Here is a 22,890-nt window from a genome sequence, read left to right as displayed (position 1 = left end):
TAATCTCAACTGTTAGAGAGTGCAATCAACCAGGTATAATTATAGTTGTAGTACCTGGTTGAAACCAATGCATTTCTCAGCCTTAGTTAGTATAATAGTGGTTTTAGAATCATTTTGAGAAATTTGTTTCTCATTGCCAGCAGATCCTTATTATTGTGTCCTTTCAATATGTATAATGATGTGGGCATGCTTACAAATCTTTTCTTCTTCTTTTTTTTAATCTAAATGTACTCCCTAAAAGGAATATCACATTATTTGTGGTTTTCTAGGTAATTGAAACCTCGATCATTCTTCTTTAATGTCTTCAGTAGGTTTTCATGTTTCCCAGCTATAAAGCAAAGAATAAGAGAGAGAGAGTGAGCAAGTTTTGGACATGGCTCATTGTCTGACTTACTTGGATATCTCAACTTTCAAATTAATTGTGGAAGCAGAAATACTAGAAAGTTGATTGCCATTGATTTTTATGTTAGAGGTTTCATTTAAAGCCTCTTTGTAGGCATTGGGAAAAGGAGGCATAATCAATATTAAGCTGATAGTGAATGTTTCTCTTAATTGGTAATTTAAATTTAAGTTTAAAATTGTTTTTGGAGAGAAGTTTGAAATATACTAGCAAAAAGATAATTGATTTTCATCTCAAGATTTGTCTCACAATTTAAGTTAAATGGTTGTCATTTCTTTGCCATTGCTTAGGTCATTTGTCATTTGAATGTCATTCATGTGACCACTTCTTTCTTCCTTGTGGAATGTGCCAGTCAGGTGTAGTGGAAATCTCCAAGTTTTCATTCTGTTCCTGACACTGGCTCTGTGACTTTGACAACTTTAGTTCTCTGGGCATCACCTTCTATGAAAGGTTGAGTCCCTGGTCTAAATGACCTGGGATGTCACTGAGAGCTTGTTAATTCAATGACACTGGAAGTAGGACCTTGAAATACAATATAAACATGCTTAGATTTAAGGGAATGTTAGGATTGTCAGTCCCCATTTGAAAACTTGGACCCTAATGCTAGTGTCTGAGTTTTCAAAGGGATTAAGGTAGACTATTTCTAATGCCAACCACTTCCTGCTTCATAGTCCTCATTTCACTTAATATTGTCCCAAAGGGATGCCAAGCTCTACTATTGCTGTTCTAGTTTTTCCTCTCAGTAGAGATCTATAGCTGGCTTTCTTTATCTTGCAAATGAATAATGCTAGATATTAAAAATATTCATGCCTTTCTTCCAATTGACTTTTGCAATACGCCACTCCCCCCACCCACCACCATTTATATCTTGGCAAATACAGAGCTTCTAGTGGAGATGGCAAGTGGATTCAATTTTTTGTTTACTGATTAGTTGTTACTAAGTGCTGACTGCCTGAAGTAGCACCTGGAAAGATTCTTAAGGAAAATCTCAGTTTTGTAGGAAAACATGCTGTCTTTGATTTTTTAAATAAAAGTCAACTGATACCAAGTGACATGTATACTATTAGTTACCTATTGTTACAATCTTGAACCTACTTACCAGTGTCTGATCAATCACTGTAACTTTCTATTTGGCTCGGCTCTCCAAAGTATTTGGCGGTTCCTTTTCCATTCCTGCTGCCAACCTTCTTGTTCAGGAAGCTGTATTTCCCCCCAGAATATTAAAATATCCTCTGAACTATTCTCTGTGACTCCAGAATTCACATTTTTGGTCTATTCTTCAGATGTTGTGTAGTTAGCTTTCTATTAAATTCCTATTAAATAAATGAATTGTGTGATTTTCCTTTTGCAGAAGCTTTCAGTCTTTCTCCTTTTCTCACAAAAGAGAATCCAAGCAGCTTTAACATGGTGTTGAGGGTCTGCCCTCATCCTGGACAGATTTCCATCCCCTGCCAGTCACATCTCAGATATGGGCTCTAGCCAAAGTGGAGTACTTGCCAATCTCCAGATCCCTTGTGTAACATCCAAGTTCACTGATCACTCTAACAAATATAATACACTAGTAATGAAAATGTTTGAAATATTACGAGAATTACCAAAATGTGACATGGACACAAAGTATGAAAATGATGCTGGGAAAATAGCACTGATTGACTTGCTCAACATGGGGTTGATACAAACCTTAAGTTTGTAAAAAATACAGTATCTGTGAATCACAGTAAAGCAAATCCAAATGAAGTTTGCTATGCCTGTATACCTCACTTCTAGCAACCCCATAATATTTTACTAGATTCCTGAACTGGAATTAATCATTTCTTCCTTTGAGTTCCTACACTGCATTTCTTGCACTTTTATTTTGATGTAATTATTTAGGTTTTTTGCATGTTTGTCTCCGCTACCTCTATGCAACTTTGAGTGCATATTTGTCTTATTTTTGATTTTCAAAAACCTGTTTGCTCTGCACGTTAGAAGATTGTTAATAGATATTTGCTGCCTTATGGACAGATTGGAAGAATGAATCTGGACACACATGCATTTGTCTATGTCTGTATTTTTTAAAACATTGGTTTCTGTATATAGTAAGAACATTAAAATGGCTCATTTTACCAGTACAATTTAATAAAAGCATATAGTTGCTCAGTATTACTTAGTGTATATAAAACATCCCATAAAGTTTTATTTGTGAACAAATGAGAGACAAATAAAAATTTTAAATGAACTGACTTTGCCTCCAAATAACAAAACTAGTTTTAGAAGTAGACACTTAATACTTTTAAACAGTAGCAGCTGACTTGCTTATTTAATATGGGATGGAAAATATGCAAAATAGAGAAATAATAGAATTTGTATGTATGATGAGATCCTATATAACATATCTTAATAAGAAAATGAACATATCTTTGACCAAGGGAAGATTTTTGTCTTGGAGAGAGATGTTTCTAGTAAGTTATGTGGTGAACTGATAAAATACAGCAGCACACGATGGTTTCACTTGGGTGGAATCAAACGTAAGAAGAACTGTTTGGTGGCTTGGCCTCTTCAGGAAACAATAAGTTTCATACCTGCTACTGTACTTTCTGCCAGACCCTGTGTTTTTTTTTTTCCCACCAGTTTTAATTTTGTGTCATAAAGGGGTAAACAGAATTTTAGAAAAGTCTAAATTCAACTAAAAAAAGTGTTCACAGGAAGATGGAAGAGGAAATAATACTTTCTATAGAAAAGGGGGAGAAAACCCTACAGAACTTCTTTTTATGTGCACAAGTAAAAAATGAGCATATTTACTTAAGTTACTATCTGTAAGTCATGTTGTTCCCTGCGCTTGTCTGGTTATAAAGTTTTGTTGGATGGGCTAAAGAATTTTTAAAGTACTTGTGATACAGTTGGAGTATCTCAGTGTTCAGTTGATTGTATTTCGCCTAAAATGTTATATCCCACCTGATCACATCGAATCTTTCTGGAGACACTGACTTTAATAGTGGTTCTTACTAGGAAGAAAAAGAAAATTAAAGCTACTTTGTTTCAGTGAGGGCAGTACATGGATGAATTACTTTAATGCAAGATGATATGATGATGACAATTGAGGAACATTTCTAGCACATGAATAAAGAGCTGTGGTTTAAAAAAATGAAATTATCAGGTGGTTGTTTCACTTTCATTTTGGGAGCATGATTTCCACCAGCTATTCTAAACAAGGGTTTATCATCATCAGAATTGCTTCAGAGATTTTTCAAAGGATGTATGGGGACTCCTGAGAATTCCAGTTTGCTTCCCTCAAGGGACTAAGTCCTCCCCACCATTTTCTCTATCCCCCCAAGCCCTGTAGAGTTTCTGCCAGTTGAGCCTCAAGCCTTGATCTTGCCTCTTTAATAGGGCTGACTTCTCTGCTTCTGACTGGGGCCAGACCTGTCTGACTCCTGTGGATGCCATGGCAGACGTTCCTTGCCTCTCCCCACCTCACATCCAGCTATGGCCACCCTCCTCCTTCCTGCCATTAATCCTGCACATTGACCTGCTAGAGGCCTGTTCAGAAAGCAAATACTATCGTACTTTTACTCTCTTGTTTAAAATGCTTAACTGACTGAGCCACCCAGGCACCCTTCTTACCTTTGTATTTATTTAGTATCTAGACCAAGGAAAGTAGAGCATCCCAGATGAATGGGAACCATGACTGGAAGGCATAGGTACAGGGGAGAGTGTAACATCAATTGATTTGAGAAAAAAATCAGTTGTATAAAGGCAGGTACAAGGAGACATGGGTGAACAATTGCCTATACCCATTTCATTCCATTATTTTCTAGGATTTATAAAATACTGTAAGCAGCATGGCTTCATAGTTGCCAATGAGGTTTATTTGTTTATTTATTTATTTTCTGGACCCTAGATGAGTGTTTTGAGTCAGGGGCAAACAAAACAAAACAAAACAAAAACTTAAGTTTTAGAAAAGTGCTACATACTCAAATTCCTAGTCTAATCATTTGTGACAGGGATAACACATGCATATTAGAAAATTATTCTCAGTCTCCCTGTCTCCCTGGGTCATTTATGTTTACAAACAAATTTCCTTTCCAGATTAATTACGTCTCTTTAAACTCTGTGCTGATTTTCAGATTGTTCTTAAGGACCTCTCAATTGTTCTATGATCAGCGATCCAAAGAAATTACAGAAGATGTTCCTTAAAATCTGGAGGACCAGTCAAAACAAAACCCAGCCAGCCTAACCTTACCTTCATAAGCACGTTATTTTTTCTCACTGGCATAGTCTGTGCATTGGTTGCTCAAGTCTTAAAGAGAGCTGACTCAAGGTACCCTTGCAAGATTTTTTTTTTCAATGTTGAGCCTGAAGACACATTACTTATTAAAACACATAGAAGCAATATGTTGCTCAATAACTTATAGACAAAGACACAGAGAGTGAGAAAACCTAGTCATGTGACCAATATATTTTTGAAGCGGTGTGGAAGGCAGCTACCTCTGAGCTGATGTTGACAGAGTAGGTTAGCCTTCAGCTTTCTACTTGGTGGTGATTTGTGGACCTCTCTCGGTCACTAGCTTTTGGTGTTTGAACAAGTGATTGTCACCTGCAAACATGCTTCATGCAATGACTCCGGGAGAAGTAATAAACCCTGAAAATTATTTAAAATCTGTGCAAGGTCATTTCCCATCTAGCTGTTTGCAAGTTAGCTGAAAGCAGCTGTTACTTTTAGAGCAGGTGGGAGGAGGGATTGAGGAAAATGATGATACATAGTTTCAAGTGTTGTAAAGTAGTAAGGGAAATGGTGTAATAAAGAGCAGAGCACAAGTTTAGAGACTGAAATTCTGGATTTAAACTGCAGCTCCATATATTGTCAACTAAGTTTAGATAAATTAATCTCTCTCTGCTTTGGTTTATAAATGAGAGAAGTTCTTTTTCATATAGTTGCTATGAAGATTGTATGGCATAAAATCATTAAAGTATATAGAAAGTTTTATCACTTAGCAAGGAACTCTTTTTTTTTAAAAAAAAATTATTTTATTTATTTAATTGTCAGAGAGAGCACAAGCAGGGGGAACAGCAGGCAGAGGGAGAGGGAGAAACAGACTTACCCTGAGCAGGGAGCCGGATGTGGGGCCCCATCCCAGAACCCTGGAATCATGACTTGAGCAGAAGGCAGTCGCTTAACCGACTGAGCCACCCAGGCACTCCAAAGAACTCTTATTTTTATATTGGCATTCAGTAGGAATAGTTGGAAACAGTGGATTACCTCATGAAAATAGCAAAGGCTCTCTAAAAAAACAAAACAAAACAAAACAAAAACTTAAGTTTTAGAAAAGTGCTACATACTCATGTAAAAACACACTTACACATAGGTGTGTGCATGGGCGTGCGCGCACACAGACACACAGACACACACACACACACAACCAAACAGCATTGGAAAGAACAAAGGAGAATGCCCAAATCACCCCAGTTCTACTCCATGATAAAGCATATTAGCCAGAGCATATTTCTTTGTGCCTTTATTACGATGTATTTTTGGGGCACCTGGGTGGCTCAGTGGACTAAGCCTCTGTGTTTGGCTCAGGTCATGATCTCAGGGTCTTGGGATGGAGCTTTCTGCTGAGCAGGAAACCTGCTTCCCCTTCTCTCTCTGCCTGCCTCTCTGCCTACTTGTGATCTCTTTCTCTGTGAAATAAATAAAATCTTTTAAAAAAAGACATATTTAAGGCATGTATCCATTAATATCCATGTTATGATGACTTTGACAAGATGGTGTCTCAGTTTGTTCTTGGATTTTCCCTTCCGGATATAAATATTTGAAGCTGACTTCCTTTCTATGAGCATGGCGCCCCCTGCCTAGAGAGCAGGAGCTCAGAGCATGCATTTCTAAGTGATATTTCAGTTGACCCCTTTTCCTTCTCTGCCACCTGCACAGAGTCTTCTCTGCTATTGTTAAAATTCTGTTGTTAACGGAACACTGGGAGGTTACAGTGTGCTTTTTGCTGCAGGACCTGGCGTGTGGTCTTGCTGCCTGTTTGACCCTGGAGTCTTGCTCCTTGGCTAATGGTGCTGGACTCTGTTGATTTGTCAGGCTTTGTTGTTCTGTTCTTGTTTCAGTTCTTTCCAAAGGGTCTGTTACGTTCCTAACTCTGGGTTCCATAAAACATCTCCATATTTTCATCATGCATTTCCCTCTTTTGTGTCACTTAGAACTAAATGAGCCATAATTCATGCAGTGAATATTTATCTGTATCACAGATCAATATCTTATTTATTTTATTTGCATGTCACTCATTACTATTGAGTATGAATTTCATTTAATACGTTCAGTGAGTAAATTCCTGTTCCCTTCTTTAGTCCATTACTTAGAGAATGCTTTGCATATTTATAGCTTTAACATTTTATCCAATATATATGTAACAAATGTATTTTAATTACTGTATCATCTCTGTATGGAAGTTTAAAATGCATTCATTATCAAATAAGTTAATCCATTCTCTGAGCTTTGTGTAAAACTTAGAAAGTATTCTTCATGCCAAGATTTAAAAAATAGTGTGTTACATTTTTTCCCCCCATCTTTTCTAATTGATTCTGGCTGATGTTTTATTTTCCATGATTTACTTTAAAATATTTCAGCAGAGACAGTACCATAGTGTGTGTTACATTGTAGAGTTAAATCTAAAATATCTTAGTCAGAAGTACATACTTGGATGGGATTCATTAGTATTTGAAATTAATCATAAGTCCACACTCCAGAAGTGTCTACTCTGGACTGTCATACTATCTTTATCTGGTCAACACCAGAGGATTTTGTAATTACTATGGTTGACAGAAATGGCTTTTTATTATTTATTTATTTCTGGAGAAGTGTATGGTGATCAGATTTGTGGACTGACCACTTTATGCTAGAAGATGATTATAATAAAAAAGACAGACAGTAGTAAGCACTGGAGAGGGTATGGAGAAACTGGAACCTCCATTCATTGCTGGTGGGAATGTAAAGTGGTACGGCCACTTTGAAAAATAGCTTGGCAGTTCTCCAAATGTTAAAAATTGAGTTACCCTGTAAACTAGAAATTCCACTCCTCAGTATGTAGTCATGAGAAATGAAATCATGTGTCCACACAAAAACTCAAATGCAAGTGTTCATGGCAGCATTATTGTTAATAGCCAAAAGTGGAAACAGTCCAAATGTGTGTTGTCTAATGAGCCCATGTGGTATATCTGTACAATGGAATATAGTTTGACATTAAAAAGGAATAAAGCACTGACACTTGCTACAATATGGATGAGCCTTAGAAACATTAGGCTGAGTGAAATAAACTAGTCACAAACGACCATATATTATATGATTCCATTTATATGAAATGTCCAGAATCACCAAACACTTGGAGACAGAAAGTGGATTAGTGGTTACCAGGGGCTGTGGAAGGTGGAATAGGGACTGACTACTAATGGGTAGAGGTTTTTCGGGGGGGTGTGGGGGGAGGTGTCAGTGTTTTGACATTAGATAGTAATGATGATTGCACAACTCTGTGAACTATACTATAAACCACAGAAGAGTACACTTTGAAATGGTGACACTTCAGTATGGGAATTCCATCTCACTAAAGCTGTTATAAAAGAAAGATACGTATATTAGCTAGAAATATTACACAAGTGAAGAGGTCATACATACCTGGTAAATCCTGTGATTCTGCCATTTGTAGTGATGCTCTAGGCCTAACAACTTCCTTGGTCATGGGCTCAGAATGTCTAAAGGATTCTCTAGACAGATTTGACCAGAGGGTAGATGAATCTTGCTACCGGGATATTATCACATATGCCTTAGGGTGCTGTTTGGAATGCCTGAAAGTGGCAGAAAGCCAGAACTTGTAAACACGTAAAGCATATTGTGGGATTGCTTTGAGTCCCACTTGGTAACAAGTGTTTTTGGGGCAGAATTTGGTCTGAGACTTGGTAGCCAGGTTATAGTATACTGTAAGAACTGTAAAGCCCTGCCCGTTACTTCAGTAACTAAAGGTAACAAGTAACTACCAAAAAGTCCACAAGGGATAGGAGAATTATTAACAGTTGATACCTGGGACAATTATTGACTTTTATGTATTTATCATGCCCCCAATTGCTTTACTGAATTATCTTATTAATTTTGAAAGATTTTATTAATTAATTCTCTTGTTTTTTTCCCTCGGTACCAAATTAAATCTGCACGTAATAATAATTTACAATACCATGTCACATTGTCACTTTGTCTCATATTCCCTAGAGCTTCTAAAGTGATGAATGATAACAGTAGTTGCCGTTCATTTCATTTTGTTCTCAGGAATAGAGACAGTCAGTATAACCAATACAAAAATAAAAAATCAAAATCAAAATTGTAAGGCAATGAAAAATTTACAAAAATGTTCCGTAAGCACTTACTTTCTTGTGACTTTCAGCACTTTATTTAACATCTCTGAATGTATTGTTATCTCCTCTGCAGTATGGAGCCTGAGAATAATTGCTACTTTTTTAGGATTGTGTTGAGGGTTAAATGAAATGACTTATTTAAAATGCTCAGCATAGAGCCTGGCACCTTGCTCCTTAAATAAACGACAGGTGCAGAATTTGTGATACAGGTTCAAGCTGGGTATGATAGGGCCCACAGGAGGGAGTAATCAGTGCTACCTTCCCAGAGCACAGCAGTGGGAAGAGGCTGGGAGAGGAATTGACATGCCCCAACAGGAAGGAAGTCGGTGAGGAAATTTTGGGAAAGGGGATGCTGTGGTTAAAACATGAGTACAGAAATGTGAGGTAAAAAGTCTGAAATGTCTGGAGCAGAGTCTATGGTGTGGAAGATGGATAGAGGCGCGGCTGGAGGTAAAGCTACGGTCAGAATGCGCCGGTATTTAGTGCTCCATTAAGAAGTTTGGAATTTCTGTAGGTCATGAGTTTTATGCAATGGGGCCATTTGCTTAGGTTTTCCTACATCTCTACAGTATATGTACTGCTCTTGGAGGCATCTTGAGTGAACTGGGACACAGGAAGCAGGAGGGTCACTTAAGAGCTCAAAGTCTGGGAAGTAGTTGGGACTTGGACACAGAAGCAAAGGTGGAGGAAAGCGTCAGAGGAGAGAGGAATAGGGAGATGAGGGATTGGGCAGGATGATTCTGGAGTCTGGCTTGGAAGAGAGAGAGGGGGTGGGTTAGAGCATGTTGCTGTGAGTGGATCCCACAGCTGTAGTAACAAATGACCACCAACTTGTTGGCTTGCAACAACAGAAGTTTATTCTCTCACAGCTCTGGAGACCAGAAGAGTGAAGTCAGTAGCAGAAGCCGAGCTGCTGGCCTGGCTGCTCTCCCTCTGGGGCTGTGATGGGGAATGTGTTGCTTGCCTTTTCCAACTTCTGGTGGCTGCCGGCATGCTTTGGCTTGTGGCTGCATCCCTTGGGTCTCCAAGGCCAGAATCTTCTCATTTCTCTCTGCTTTGTTCACGTTGTTGTCTCTAGTCTGTGCCAAATCTGCCTCTGGCTGCTTCTTATAAGGATATATATGATTGGGTTTGGGGCTCCCCCACATAATCCAGGATAATGCCCTCATCTTAGGATCCATAATTTAATCACATCTGCACAGAACTTTTTTCCCCCCTAATAAGGTCACATTTAAGTTCTAGGGAAGAGGACTTGCCTGATATGTTTGGGAGGGGACATTATTCTGCCTTCTGTGGTTGCCACTTACTGAGATACTGAATGGAGCTGCAAGATTGGGGAGTCTGTAATGAGATTAGTTTTGTACTTGAGTTTTTGGTTTTTAAGAAGCCCCATATCCTGTTCTCGGTGTCTTTTTATCCTGTCCATTTTTGTTAAATGTTATGTATCTCTTTGCAGCTTAAAGCAGGGATTGGGTTTTGTACCTTTTTCTGAAAGCTTGTTATTACCCTGGATTAACCTTACATTACTGCAAACCAGTGGGTTCTTCTATTTACCTTGGCTCAGGCAAACCAGAGCTCTGACGAGTCATGTTCTGAAAAATTCTTGGTTTTCTTTTAAGCAATTTCCAAGAATATCAATCATACTGAATGCCTTCAGAGAACCATAAAGATTTCAGTGTTAAAGATCTGCCCCTATAATTTCTTTTAATATCTAAACTGAGTTCAACCCATGCAAGGATTGGAAATGTGTTTCTGGGGCACCTGGGTGGTTCGGTCGGTTGAGCAGCTGCCTTTGGTGGGGTCCTGAGATGGAGCCCTGAAGCAGGCTTCCTGCTGAGCGGGGAGTGTGCCTCTCCCTCTTCTTCTCCCTGCCACCCCCACCTGTTCCTGCGCTCTCTTTCAAATAAATAAATAAAATCTTAAAAAAATATATATTTATATTTATATTTATATTTATCACCGATACTTCCATCTCTTCAGTGCTAATGTATAAATACTCTGAACAAGCAATTTTGGCAAAACTGAAAAACAAGCTAAAAAGTTTATTTCCAGTTTTTGTGGGGTAATGTGTGTCACATATGACAGAGTTCTCCTTGGTTGCTCAAGCTACGAGAGGCATCTATTGAGCTGAATTTGTAGTCTATTTGCACAACTTCAAACCTGAAAGTCTATTCTTATTTTCTTGAAAGCCAGATAATCTTGTTAAGTACTTTCCAATGACCCTATCCTTCAGAATTACTTGGTATCTTAGATTCTAGCTGACTTTGACTTTTCAGTAAGCTTCAGTTTCAAAATACTTCATTTTTTCATTTCTAAAAGCTTTACTTTTTGACTATGTGTAATCTGTTTCCCCTTGTTACAGAAATTGCAGTTTCAGGTAAAATGTTTTTTTTTTTTTCCCCTTAAATTTCTGTGCTAAATTCCCAGAGATAATATTTATTCAGTGAATGATAATAATAAAAAAGATTGAATACATGAGTCAAAGGTGATTAAATATTACATTCAAGTCACTTCAAAGATGGGATAAATTTCCTTTCAGTTGCTCAAAAAGGTTTGATTTCCATATATATACATATACATATATACATATATACATATATACATACATATATACATATATATATATACCTTTGAAAACCATTTTGTGTGTATGTGCATTAAAAAAAATATGTATATATATATATATATCCCCCAGAACTTCCTCATTCTAGTCTATAAGACAAAATAATGCCCAAAGAAAGGGCCCTGGTGTAGTGACATGGGACATGCTAGGAAAGGAGTCACTCTGTGTTTTTTCAGTTAATGGATTACTTATTAGGGCAAAGGCCCAAAATGCCACCTCTTCTGTTCTTCTTTTCATAATAAGACCCCTCACCATATCTACAATGAAAAAAGCCGGTGCTTCTGACTGGATCCTAAAGCCGTTCATTCGTTCTTCCAGAGGCTGCTGCTTCAGCCTTCCGTGCTGGGTTCCCGCCAGCCTCAGCCCTGCTTCATAGAGCCCTCGCAGAAAGTCAGCGATGCCCAGACTATGCTGAAGAACAGTAAATAAAAGGCTCCCAATAGTTTCTTAGATTTTAGTCAAACCCAGAATCATTCTGTTGGTAGATACAGAACAACTTTGAGGGGGAGACTGTATGGTGCAGGGGTGTGGTTCTCTGTCCACCTGTGGACAGTTTATGCTACGCTTTGTAAAATGGTGATGCATTCTTCAGCTCTGTAGGCTCTGTTTTTGCTCCTGTGGAAAATGAAATGGGACCGTATCTTATTTGCCTCAATTTGTAACCTTTTTTTGTTCTTATGAGACATGAAATCAAACTGTTCCCACGGGCACTGGCCACAGGTAAAGGTGCTTTTTAGAACTCACTCATGTCTTTAATTTGAAGATTTGTTCCCTAAAACAATTCTAGTGTTTGTTTTGTTTAATTAGCACTTTAAAAGGTCACAGATAATACCATTGTTTTTACTGTGAAACTATTAAAAAAATTCATAATACATATCAAGTAGGTTTTCTTCTCCCAATTGCATTTGTGTGAGGATAATGGTATTTGTTTCCCTTTTAAAGAATTAAAAAAAAATTCAATATTTACCACGCTTTTGAAGAAGAATATTTATTTGGTGATTTCATCTAATGAGCGGGAAGACAGCAGCAGGCTCACAACTCTTAGGTTAACTCACTTAACAGATCACTTTTACCCTAATAGGTCATGTTATTGTATGCTCACCACAGACATGAAGAGTGAGAAGCTTTAGTAGTCCACTCATAAAGCTTCATTGTATATAAATACAATGAAGAAGAATACTTGAACTTTTTAAAAATAAGTTACTTATTTAACATTCATTTGTTAAGTTTTAATTATATATACCACCTATACATTGTTGTTTTTTTTTTTTTTTTTTCCTCTAGTATATTTTAAAAAATAGTTTGGATAAGAGCTAACCATTGTACCTGATCTTTTTAAACATTGTATCTTAATTAATCTGACTCTGTTTTTAGGTTACTGTTCTTTCTCCCCATAACAGCTGTTTTATATACAGTCCAATATTGCTATTTAGGTTTTTTGTTTTTGTTTTTGTTTTTGAGAAGGAGAGAGAGAGAGAGAATCTTAAGCAGACTCCATGCCTAGTGTGGAGCCTAACTCCAGGCTTGATCTCACAACCATGAGATCATGATCTGGGCTGAAATCAAGTTAGACACTTAACTGGCTTGAGCCACCCAGGTGCCCCTGTTATTTAGGTTTTTTTTTGTGACTTTTTGTGACTTTTTCTACTTAGTACAATTCAGGCTTCTTCAGGTAAGGGAGCATGTCTTTGGTATTTATTCTGTCTTTGGTAGTGTTTAAATAGGTCTTGGGCATAGAGTATTTGCTTAAAAAATACTTGCAGAATTACACTGAAGTTTAAAGGGAATTGCTCTTTTCCAGTTAGAGAAAGACAAGTCTTTAGCTGAGAGGCCATTTTAAGGGCGAACTGACTGTTCCATACGGGTCTTGCAATGGGAATTAAGTCTATAATGACCAAGAAAACTAATATTCATGTGGGCCATTCAGTATAGTTCTGTGCTAATAATGGTATGAGAACTATCTTAAAATCAGAAGGTAACTTGGGCATAAAATCAGAACATGCAGGGTTAAAGGATGAACTAAGGGACTATTGTCATCAAGGGAGGGTAGCTTGATGCATTGGTCTATTATAAGTGTTACAAGGGATCAATACCTATGAGGATTAAATGGTTAAGGGGGAAGTCAGGGAAGCCTTTCTCCTGGCTGGTCCTGGAAAGTTGTTACTAATTCTTGCTTTATCTAGTCTCCTACTTCAGGTTTCCTGCAAAATACGCCTCTTCCATTAACCCGGTACTCCTTCATCAGGTTAGCATTTAATTGATTGGGCCTCAGTTTTAGTGATGCTATTTCAGTTGTATTCTTTTAAGTCCAGGAACTTTAATTGAAATTTGAGGGTGAGTGGTTACTAGAACAACTCCGGCAATTCACAGATTATAATTTTGATTAAGTTACTTCTTCATGGAAGTTTTCTTACTCATATACTTTATTTTGCCATAATTTCTTTTCAGGACTTTGCTCTCTTCCTTGTTTTAGCTACATCTGGATTTACAGAATTGAAAAATATATTCAGGATTTTTAACCCACTGTTGAAGTGCAGCCTCACATTATAAACTTACAGGCATAAAATTACAGGCATCCTGGCTCAAAAGGAAATGACACCTCTATGGAAAGAAGTGTCAGTTTCCCACATGAAAGCTAATTAGTGGTATGTGTTTGTGCATGTGTGTGTGTATTATTATTATTATTATTATTTTTTTACAGTGCCTCATATAGGAAACAAAGATATTTTTCTGTGAATAAATACAGTTATGCTTGGGCTCCATTCTATTTGTCTCCATTCTATAGTCAGGATTTCTCTTCATATTGGTCTTGGGACAGAAACTTACTTTATTTTATGCTCTAGTGGCTTAACCAGTAGGTACAATGTGGGGGCCTTCCGTATTTCCAACACTTAGAGGTAAATACATTGTTTCTTCTGGACTTCTCCCGACACTATGTCTGGAGAATTTCTCCAGCTGGAGTGTATCTCCAGCATTTTGTGAGGAACAGAGAAGTCAAATTCAGAAGGGCTGATTCCACTGGATGATATGGGACTGTGTGTGTTCTTACTCGTTCATTCAGTCTCTCCGAGCCTCAGCTTAGTTTCTTGTTTATAAAACAGCCTTCACAATAAGACCTGTCTTGTTTTACTTAATGTGAATGTGCTTTATTTCTAATAGGATTTTGAAAAGGTAGAAACCTTTATTTCTATCACCAACCCAAACTTTATGATGAATTTTGATAATCACTGGTCTTTTATACACACACACACACACACACACACAATTTAAGTATACTTGGCTTTCGAAACTTTTCCAAACTTTTGAAATTGTATATGTTTGAATTTTATTGATGAAATTTATTGTCAAAGAGCATTGGGAAAGTTAAATTGCTAATTTAAGGGGCTAATTTTAAAGAGATCATGGAATTTTATTTCTTATCATGTAAAGGACCCAAGATTTTTTTGTTTCTCTGTTTATTTTTTACCTTACCATGTATATTATGTATATTATGGGTCATAATGGTCAGAAGAAACAATGTGACCTGTAAAGTCTAGGGTTAAAAATACTAATTTTTTAGTTGCTAGGTATCCGTTATTTTATATTTGGGGCTAAAGGTTGTAGTTGTTCTGTTTGTTTGTTTGTTTGTTTTTATTTTGTTTTGTTTTGTTTTTTAAGAGATAAAAAGGCAATGAAATCACATTATCTTCTTTTAACTATGTGAATGACATGGTTCTTGAGTCCCAGCCACCTTGCGCTATTTTGCACTGTCATCTCTCTTACATTATCATGAACTCTGAAAGAAAGAGCTGAATTATGTTTTTTAAGGACACTAATGAGCAAAAGGCTGGAGATAACGGGAATGGCTGAGGAACTTCCACTTAAGTAGAGAACCACCTTTGTAAATATGTATCACAGTGATTTTTCAAGTGGAAATGTTTTAATTTACTATTTGCTAACCATTGCTGCAGTCATGATGTCTGCTTACGGCACAGAAGGATTATTTTAATTTGATTTCTGACTAGTGGTCTTTGAAGCTGACTTAATTCCAAATATAAATATGTCTGATATTTTCTCTTCTTTTTAGGACTATTTGAAGACATAATGTCATTTTGTTTTGGGTTGGTTTTTTTTTTTTTGGTCTGTGCTGCACTCTTCTGTTGACTCTGTTTTTATTTTCTTATTGTACAGTGATTCCATGGAAGCAGTAACTTTTGAGAAATAAGAGAGGATATCTGAAATAAGAGAGGATATCATATTGATATTTAAGATGGCCTTTCAGATACCATGGGCAGTACAGATAAATGCACAGAAGTAGTGGTCCTGGGTGGAAGAATAAGACAGTTTAAACATGAGATTTTTAGTATAAGTATTAAGCATAAAAATGTAATTTGTTCTTACAGTTATCACCAATTAAGAAAGTATCACCGTCCAGCAGCGATAATAACGACCCTCCGTCTGGTTGGGTTTTCAAAAAAGAGCCCTTTATTTCCTATGGCCATCGCTTATATAGGGGAGCTAAGCCAATCAGCATAGACAGGATATGCATCCACCAATCTTAAGCTTGTTACCAAGTACCCACAGCATAGCAATAGTTCAACAGCCAATAGATAGTACTTCCTGTTTACAATCAGTCACTCTAGACACACCTTCTGGCAAATCGCCAGGCGCCTTTTTGCAAAGCTCTGCGGTTGACGGATCTCTGGGCCCCTGGAGCATCCGCCCTCCACAAGAAAGGATGAATAAAAAGGACAGATTTAACTTTTGGTACATTCAAGTCCTCATTCTAGGTAGCCACATTTTTTTCATACAAGAGTATAGCTTCAAATTACCATTTTTAGGAAAATAATCTATTTTATATGGGAATTTTTCCAATTTGTCTTATTAATCAGGGCATACTGAATTAATTTTTTTTGATTACTCAGGGTTATTGTTATGAGCATAAAGTATGGGACTGCATTACTACCACTGAAGATAGACAGGATAGCCCAATACCAGAGGGATCCAGACTTCCACAGTTTCTGATTTTCCATTTCATTCTGGTTTAGATATGGAAATATCTGTAAGGAAGAATAAATAGATGCTAATAATGGCCTTGTCCACCTTTTAATATTTTTCTTCCGCTGAAAAATTCTTTGGTAGAGATCTGGACATTCATCTTAAATTCCCAGACCAGAGTAGCAACGTAAAGCTCCTCCGATTTGCTGTGACAAGGTGACGGTGTCAACAGGTGGTGCTTCACGGTTGCTTCTAATTTTGTGTTCTCATGTGATCACGTGCTCTGAATCCCAAACAATTTTGCATCAGTCACAACTCACGATTCAATTTAGGAAGCATTTCTGACCATCTGTATGCTGATTAATGGAGGGACAGAAAGAAACTTGGAATAGTTACATCTCTCAGATTTTTATCTTCGAATGTGGAGACTCTTGTCATTGACCAGCTGCAGTACAAGGCTAAGCAAATAGGCCTCCTTCACCCCTGCATCCTGAACTTTGAATACACAAACGGAGGGTTTTGGTGGGGGGGTGCGTAGAGGGGATGGGTGAGCCTGGTGGTGGGTATTATGGAGGGCATGTATTGCATGGAGCACTGGGTGTGGTGCATAAACAATGACTCTTGGAACACTGAAAACATAAAATTAATAATAATTTTTATAAAAAACTGCAAAAAAAAGTACAAGCACATATTTAGCAAATTTTTATTTAGTCCTGTACATATATACATAATATACATATATAACACATCTAATACACAATGCAGACACATATCACAGGTACAATATATGTGAACATATATGTTACATATATAATATGTAAAAATTTATATATTTGTTTACATTTATGTATTTATATAAATATTTTGGCCTTATATTCATCTGACATTTTCTTTCATTCAACAGAAATCTTCTTGACAGAGACACATTCTCTAAATCTGATCCAAGTAAGTATCTGTTACTTGGTTTTTGAAGCAGTCTACTTATTTTTCTTACTTGATTTTGCAAAAATTGTATGAAACTTACAGATCTTGTTTAAATAATTGTTTTAAGGCACAGAAAGACAGACAGGGGATGGTGTCAAGCCTTGCATTCTCTTCTACCTGGGCAGTAGTCTGGCTAAAGAGAAGGAGTTGCTTAGCACTTTGGAGAGTAAGATGAAAATGCAGATGTAAGACAATTCACTTTGAAATTAAAACCCCATGGTACGGCTATATGATAGAAATTGTATTTGAAAGGCGACCATAATGAACCATAATTTTAAGTGGTCTTCCCACAGTAATACTTTTCCTTCTTTTTTATAAATAAAAGAAGTATGTAAAGGCATGCTTAACCAAGTGAAACATATAACATCATCTTGTATGAACTGAAATTTTGATTGCTAACAATGTATATTAAAAAATTGGAGATAACTTGTACAATGAAAAAGACAGTTTAAATTAGAAAACAGCAACATTACTGTATAAATCAGCAAGTGTTTCCAAATCTTTAAATAGTTAGAAATGTATATCCCGTACCTCTCCATCTCTACAAGTACGGGATGATTGCGATTTAGGGGGAGGTTTTGTGAGATGTTAGGATTTTTCAAGTAGTCACTGGGGAAAAGGCATTACAATGTGGGTATTAGAAGTTCCTAGGGCTCACTTGACAGATGAGTGGGATTTTTTTTTTAAATCCCTTAATCTTTACTCCAAAGCCTTCATTTCTCTTTTTGTGACTTCCTTTTGTGGTTGACAAGATTGCTTACCTGTTTGTAGCTATTGAGGGTGGGAGTTGCAAATGTTAAATACAGAAGATGATATGCTCCAGATTGTCCTTCTTGTGATGGCTTTGAGCATTATGGGTATCTTAGGAAGAGCTTGACTAATCTTCAGTAACATGAAATATCTCAAACTGTTAAACTATAGTTGAAAAATTTATGTGTCTCTGTAGCATAATGTAAAGTTATGTGAAGCAAAGTTCGTGTAGACATTATGTATTATGTAGACATAATGTAGACATTAGCAGATAATTCTTGTATATTTTTGTGTTTAGGTCTATGCATGTTAGGTTTTAAAGATCTGATACAGTTTCTTGTTTCTTCACAAAAGTTTTTAGTCATTTAATGTTTTACTAGCAATTTTCTTAGAGGAGGAATAAGCCCAGGAATTATGAAATCATTTTGATTAGCTTTTGGAGAGCTGAAGCATAAATTATATACATTCATATCTTATATTTATAAAAAGACATTTATATATTTACTTTTTCTTCTTTTATAGTTTGTGTCTTATATGTACAAGGAGTTGGAAATAAAGAATGGAGAGAGGTAAGCATTAGAAATTTTTTGAATATCATTGTGCTGGAAAATACGGTCTAAGTTACAATTTGGTCAAGGTGATACTTCCCTGATTTTAGTTCTTTTAAGTCCTCTTCAACCCAAAGATTGCATTTTTTAAATTTATGAGAGTAATCTTTGTGTTTGTTTTTATTAATCCTCAATGTTTGTCTGATTTATGACCTTCCTGTAGAATATTCTAGCCTGGAAACTTGTATTTTCCTCAGTGTAAAGTAAATTTAATGTGTTGCAATCCTTACATAATTGAAGGCTAGACTTAGTCTCACTTTTAGAAGTCAACCGCTGATTTTTATAAAATATTGCCTTAAAGGGTTTTAAATGTGATACTTGATATCAACTGTCACTTACTTTTTGCTAGTTAGTAATTTATTATTTGAAAATAAAGTAAAACTCCGTTTCCTAATACAGGCATACTTTGTTATTTATTTATTTGTTTGTTTTTTATTATGTTCAGTTAGCCAGTATATAGTACATCATTAGTTTTTGATGTAGCATTCAATGAATCATTAGTTGTGTACATCACCCAGTGCTCATCACAACATACTTTGTTAATGAAATAAAAGCTAGGAGGCAGAATTATTATTTTGGTTAATTTGTATTGAGAGCATCTCCATGTTCCTGTGGAAGGATGATCACTAGAGGGGAGGGAGTCTATTAAAATAAAAGGCATTTCTGTCTGCTTGTAGTTCACTCATTTCTATCTGCTTCCTATCCTAGGAAGTCAGTGCATTGTTTTAATAGGGTTGCAGTTTCTGGTGAGATTCCTGAGGGAGATTTGCTCCCTCAGGAGCAAATGGTTGCCCAGCCATTTTACTAGTGTGTCTCAGCTGTGAGATAGAAGACAAGACTGTAGGTCATGGTCATTTATTCTCAAAACTGGCAGAATAAACCAATTCAAAAATTGTTCCCACAGATAATGGGTAAGTGGGATACTGAGCACCAGTTTCTCATATTTAACTGCTTCTAGACCATTCCATGTAGTTATTTGAGCTTCATCTCAAACTCTACATACATGAATGTAAATTCATCACCTCTACCCTATGGCTGCTGCCTTTGCTCTACATATAGCTAATAACATCATCAGGCAAAATATCAAACTGCGATTTTTGTAGCCATCCTGACTTTTCTTCCCACACCTTCTTTATTTATCAGTTACCCAGTGGTGTGAATTCTTTTTTGTTAAAAAAAAAGAATCTCAAATGAGCCACTTCCTTCAGCAGAACTATGTTCTCTTTTGTCTTCTCTGTTAGGACATTCTCTTGAATCCATGCTCCTCTTTCTTGTTCCTCTATCTAATTATTCCTTTGATTAAGTTCCAAAAAGATTTGCTGTCTCTTGTCATTCCCTCTAGAGTTCCCTTGTTTAAAGGCCTGAGGCAATCCAGTGGATCTGCTGACTGCCCATTAAGAGTCAAGCTAGCTGGGGACGGGCACTTACCAGGAGTGTTCAGAAAATAACATTGTGGGGCACCTGGGTGGCTCAGTGGGTTAAGCCTCTGCCTTCGGCTCAGGTCATGATCTCAGGGTCCTGGCATCAAGCCCAGCATCGGGCTCTGCTCAGCGGGGAGCCTGCTTACACCCTCTTTCTGCCTGCCTCTCTGAGTACTTGTGATCCTCTCTCTCCGTCAAATAAATAAATAAAATCTTAAAAAGAAAAAAAAAAAGAAAAAGAAAAAGAAAAAAAAATAACATTATTTGAGGGACCAGTAAAGGAACTGAGATAAATATTCACAAGGTACGGGACCAGGCATCTGGGCCAATGCAGATCTCTAGTGATGAGGCTTTCCTATTGCCTATACAAGATCTTTCCTACTAACTATTGTTCTCAGCCCTTTAGATATATTGGCTCATTTATTGTTTGTACAATAACCTTAAGAAGTGATGCTATCATAATCCTTAATTTACACACGAGGAAACTAAAGCACAGAAAGCTTAAGTGACAGGATGAAAGTTATCCAGATATAAATCACAGAGTGAGGATTTCAGCCCTGGCCATCGGGTCCAGAGCCTTAGTTTTAGACCACCTTGCTTTGCAGAATCCTGATCTGATCCCAGCATTCACATTCTGGTTTTGTTAATGGGAGGAAGTTCTATAAATTGATTTTTGGGTTTTATTCTTATTTATTTCAGCTTGCCTCTGAATGAGAGACAAATAGGAAAGAAGGCCTATTCTTCACGGAAAATAGCATAATAAGAAAATAAGACAGAAAACAAAATTCTACTTGTTTATTTTTTCTCCTTGAAGGAGTAAGAAGAGTTAGTAAGAGGAACTAATACTCAAAGGGAGTATAAAAACAAAGTAGAAATTTAGAGAGTGATGAGAAATAGGACCTAGAGTTACATAGTGTGGATAGGAACAGATGGATGGAGAGGAAGAGAAACCAGTTAAGAGGTAATTTCAATAAACAGCATTTCAGAAGAATTAAAAGTGTTAGTAACTGGAGAATAGTCTGGAAGAATAGAAAGGAAGAGCCAGATGCAAGAAAGAAACATTTAGGAGCTGAAATCCATTGTATTTGGCAGCTAATTGAACTTGCTAGATAAAGGAAAGGTGTGAAAAAATTAAATACGTTATATGTATATTATTAAATCACCACAAAACCATTTGAGAAAGACAGTTTCCTTATTTTGAGAGTCAGGTGATGGAGTGGTTTAGGGCATGCACTTGGCCACTCAGTGTCTGTTTCCTCATCTGTAATGTGGGAACTAATGATTCTAGCTCATATAGTGGTTAGGAAGATCAAATGTGAATGACTGATAACTGTGTCTGGCACATAGGAAACATTATATGATTCAGGATACATTGGGACCCTAAGAGATCAAAACTTTTCTATAAGGATAACAAAACTAGTAAATGGCAGGTAAGTAAATTCCCACATTATAAAATTCTGTAAGATTCATTGCATAAGCCCAGCAGTTGATGGGAAAATGACCTATGGGATTTACTTGGCCTCAAACCTAATATGAAGCAGTTGTGTTACACAGCTGCTAAAAAGCTAATGCAATCTGAGGACACATTGATGGATGTGCCATGCTTACATCAAAGAAGATAATGCTATTATGTTGAACTACATGAAATTGTCATTTTTGTAGGTCAAAAATGGTTGAGTGTTGGCAATTTTATGTGATTCAATCAAATACTATTGTATTTTGCTCTGGTGGGAGCAAATCTGGAGTGTTACTTTTCTGTTCTCCATCTGAGACTGTCAGAATGCCAACTCCATATTTTAGGAGGGCTGCCATCTTGAAGAAAGGGATAGAAGCTATGCTGTATGAATAAAAGTCATAATACATGTCTTCAAACTCTTGAAAGTATTTTCAGTTAGAAACGGTAGTACAGGTACTTGATATTGAAACAAAAAAGGAAACAAAAAATTTAGCTCAGAGGATGGAGTGACAGAGAATGTTGTTTAAGCCCTGTGAGGAAGACTTTTTTTTTTCTTTTTTTAAGATCTTATTTATTTATTTGAGAGAGAGAAAGAGAGAGAGAGCGCACAAGCAGGGGGAGGGACAGAGGGAGAGGGAGAAGCAGACTCCTTGCCGACTAGGGAGCCCATCCTGGGGCTTGATCCTGGGACTTCTGGCTCGTGACCTGAGCTGAAGGCAGATGCTCAGCTGAGCCACCCAGGTGCTCCTGTGAGGAAGACCTTTGTAATACTTAAGAGTATCCCATGGTGGAGTGGGTTTCCTAGAACTGTATGCTGGCACTCTAGTGGATGTCCTGTTTCTGGAAGCATTTAAACAGGGGTGGACTAATTGATCAGGAGTGAAATTGGACTCAGTTCTAGTTTCCTTACAAGTCTTCTTTTTTATGAGATGAGAGAATTCAAAAGTTGTCAAGTTTTTTTTTTCAGCTCTTCCGAGTATCTTCCAAGTATTGAACATTATTTTACAAGGTAACAGCAAAAACCACTGTGGTAACTATTCTCAGGATATTTGAAATCAGACAAGTAAAACAGTATTATTGCTACTTCATTGATAACTTTAAATATATCCACCCATTTATCCATTTGACATATTTTTGAGTGCCTGTTTTGTAGGTGCAGTGGTGGATAAGATTTTAAAATAGTATTCTGCTTCGAGGAGCATACAGTATAGTTGGAGAATTTTATCGGCAACTCCAGTGTGTCTTACTATTACTGTACTGACTTAGGTACCAACACTGTATCAGTA

General features: G+C 36.9%; 1 protein-coding gene across 1 annotated transcript in view; it reads left to right on the top strand.

The window, feature by feature from the left end:
- The window catches only part of CPNE8 (copine 8), a 219,592-nt gene that overhangs the window by 8,839 nt on the left and 187,863 nt on the right, over positions 1-22,890 (top strand). The window contains exons 2-3 of the mRNA XM_044227148.1: positions 17,290-17,330; positions 18,642-18,688. Coding sequence (XP_044083083.1) covers positions 17,290-17,330; positions 18,642-18,688 — 88 coding nt within the window. The remainder of the gene's footprint in view (positions 1-17,289; positions 17,331-18,641; positions 18,689-22,890) is intronic.

The sequence above is a fragment of the Neovison vison genome, chromosome 12 (assembly GCF_020171115.1).
Source record: "Neovison vison isolate M4711 chromosome 12, ASM_NN_V1, whole genome shotgun sequence".
In the NCBI taxonomy this organism is placed as follows: domain Eukaryota; kingdom Metazoa; phylum Chordata; class Mammalia; order Carnivora; family Mustelidae; genus Neogale; species Neogale vison.
The sequence above is the reverse complement of the archived record's forward strand: the minus strand, read 5'-3'. Positions and strand labels throughout refer to the sequence as shown.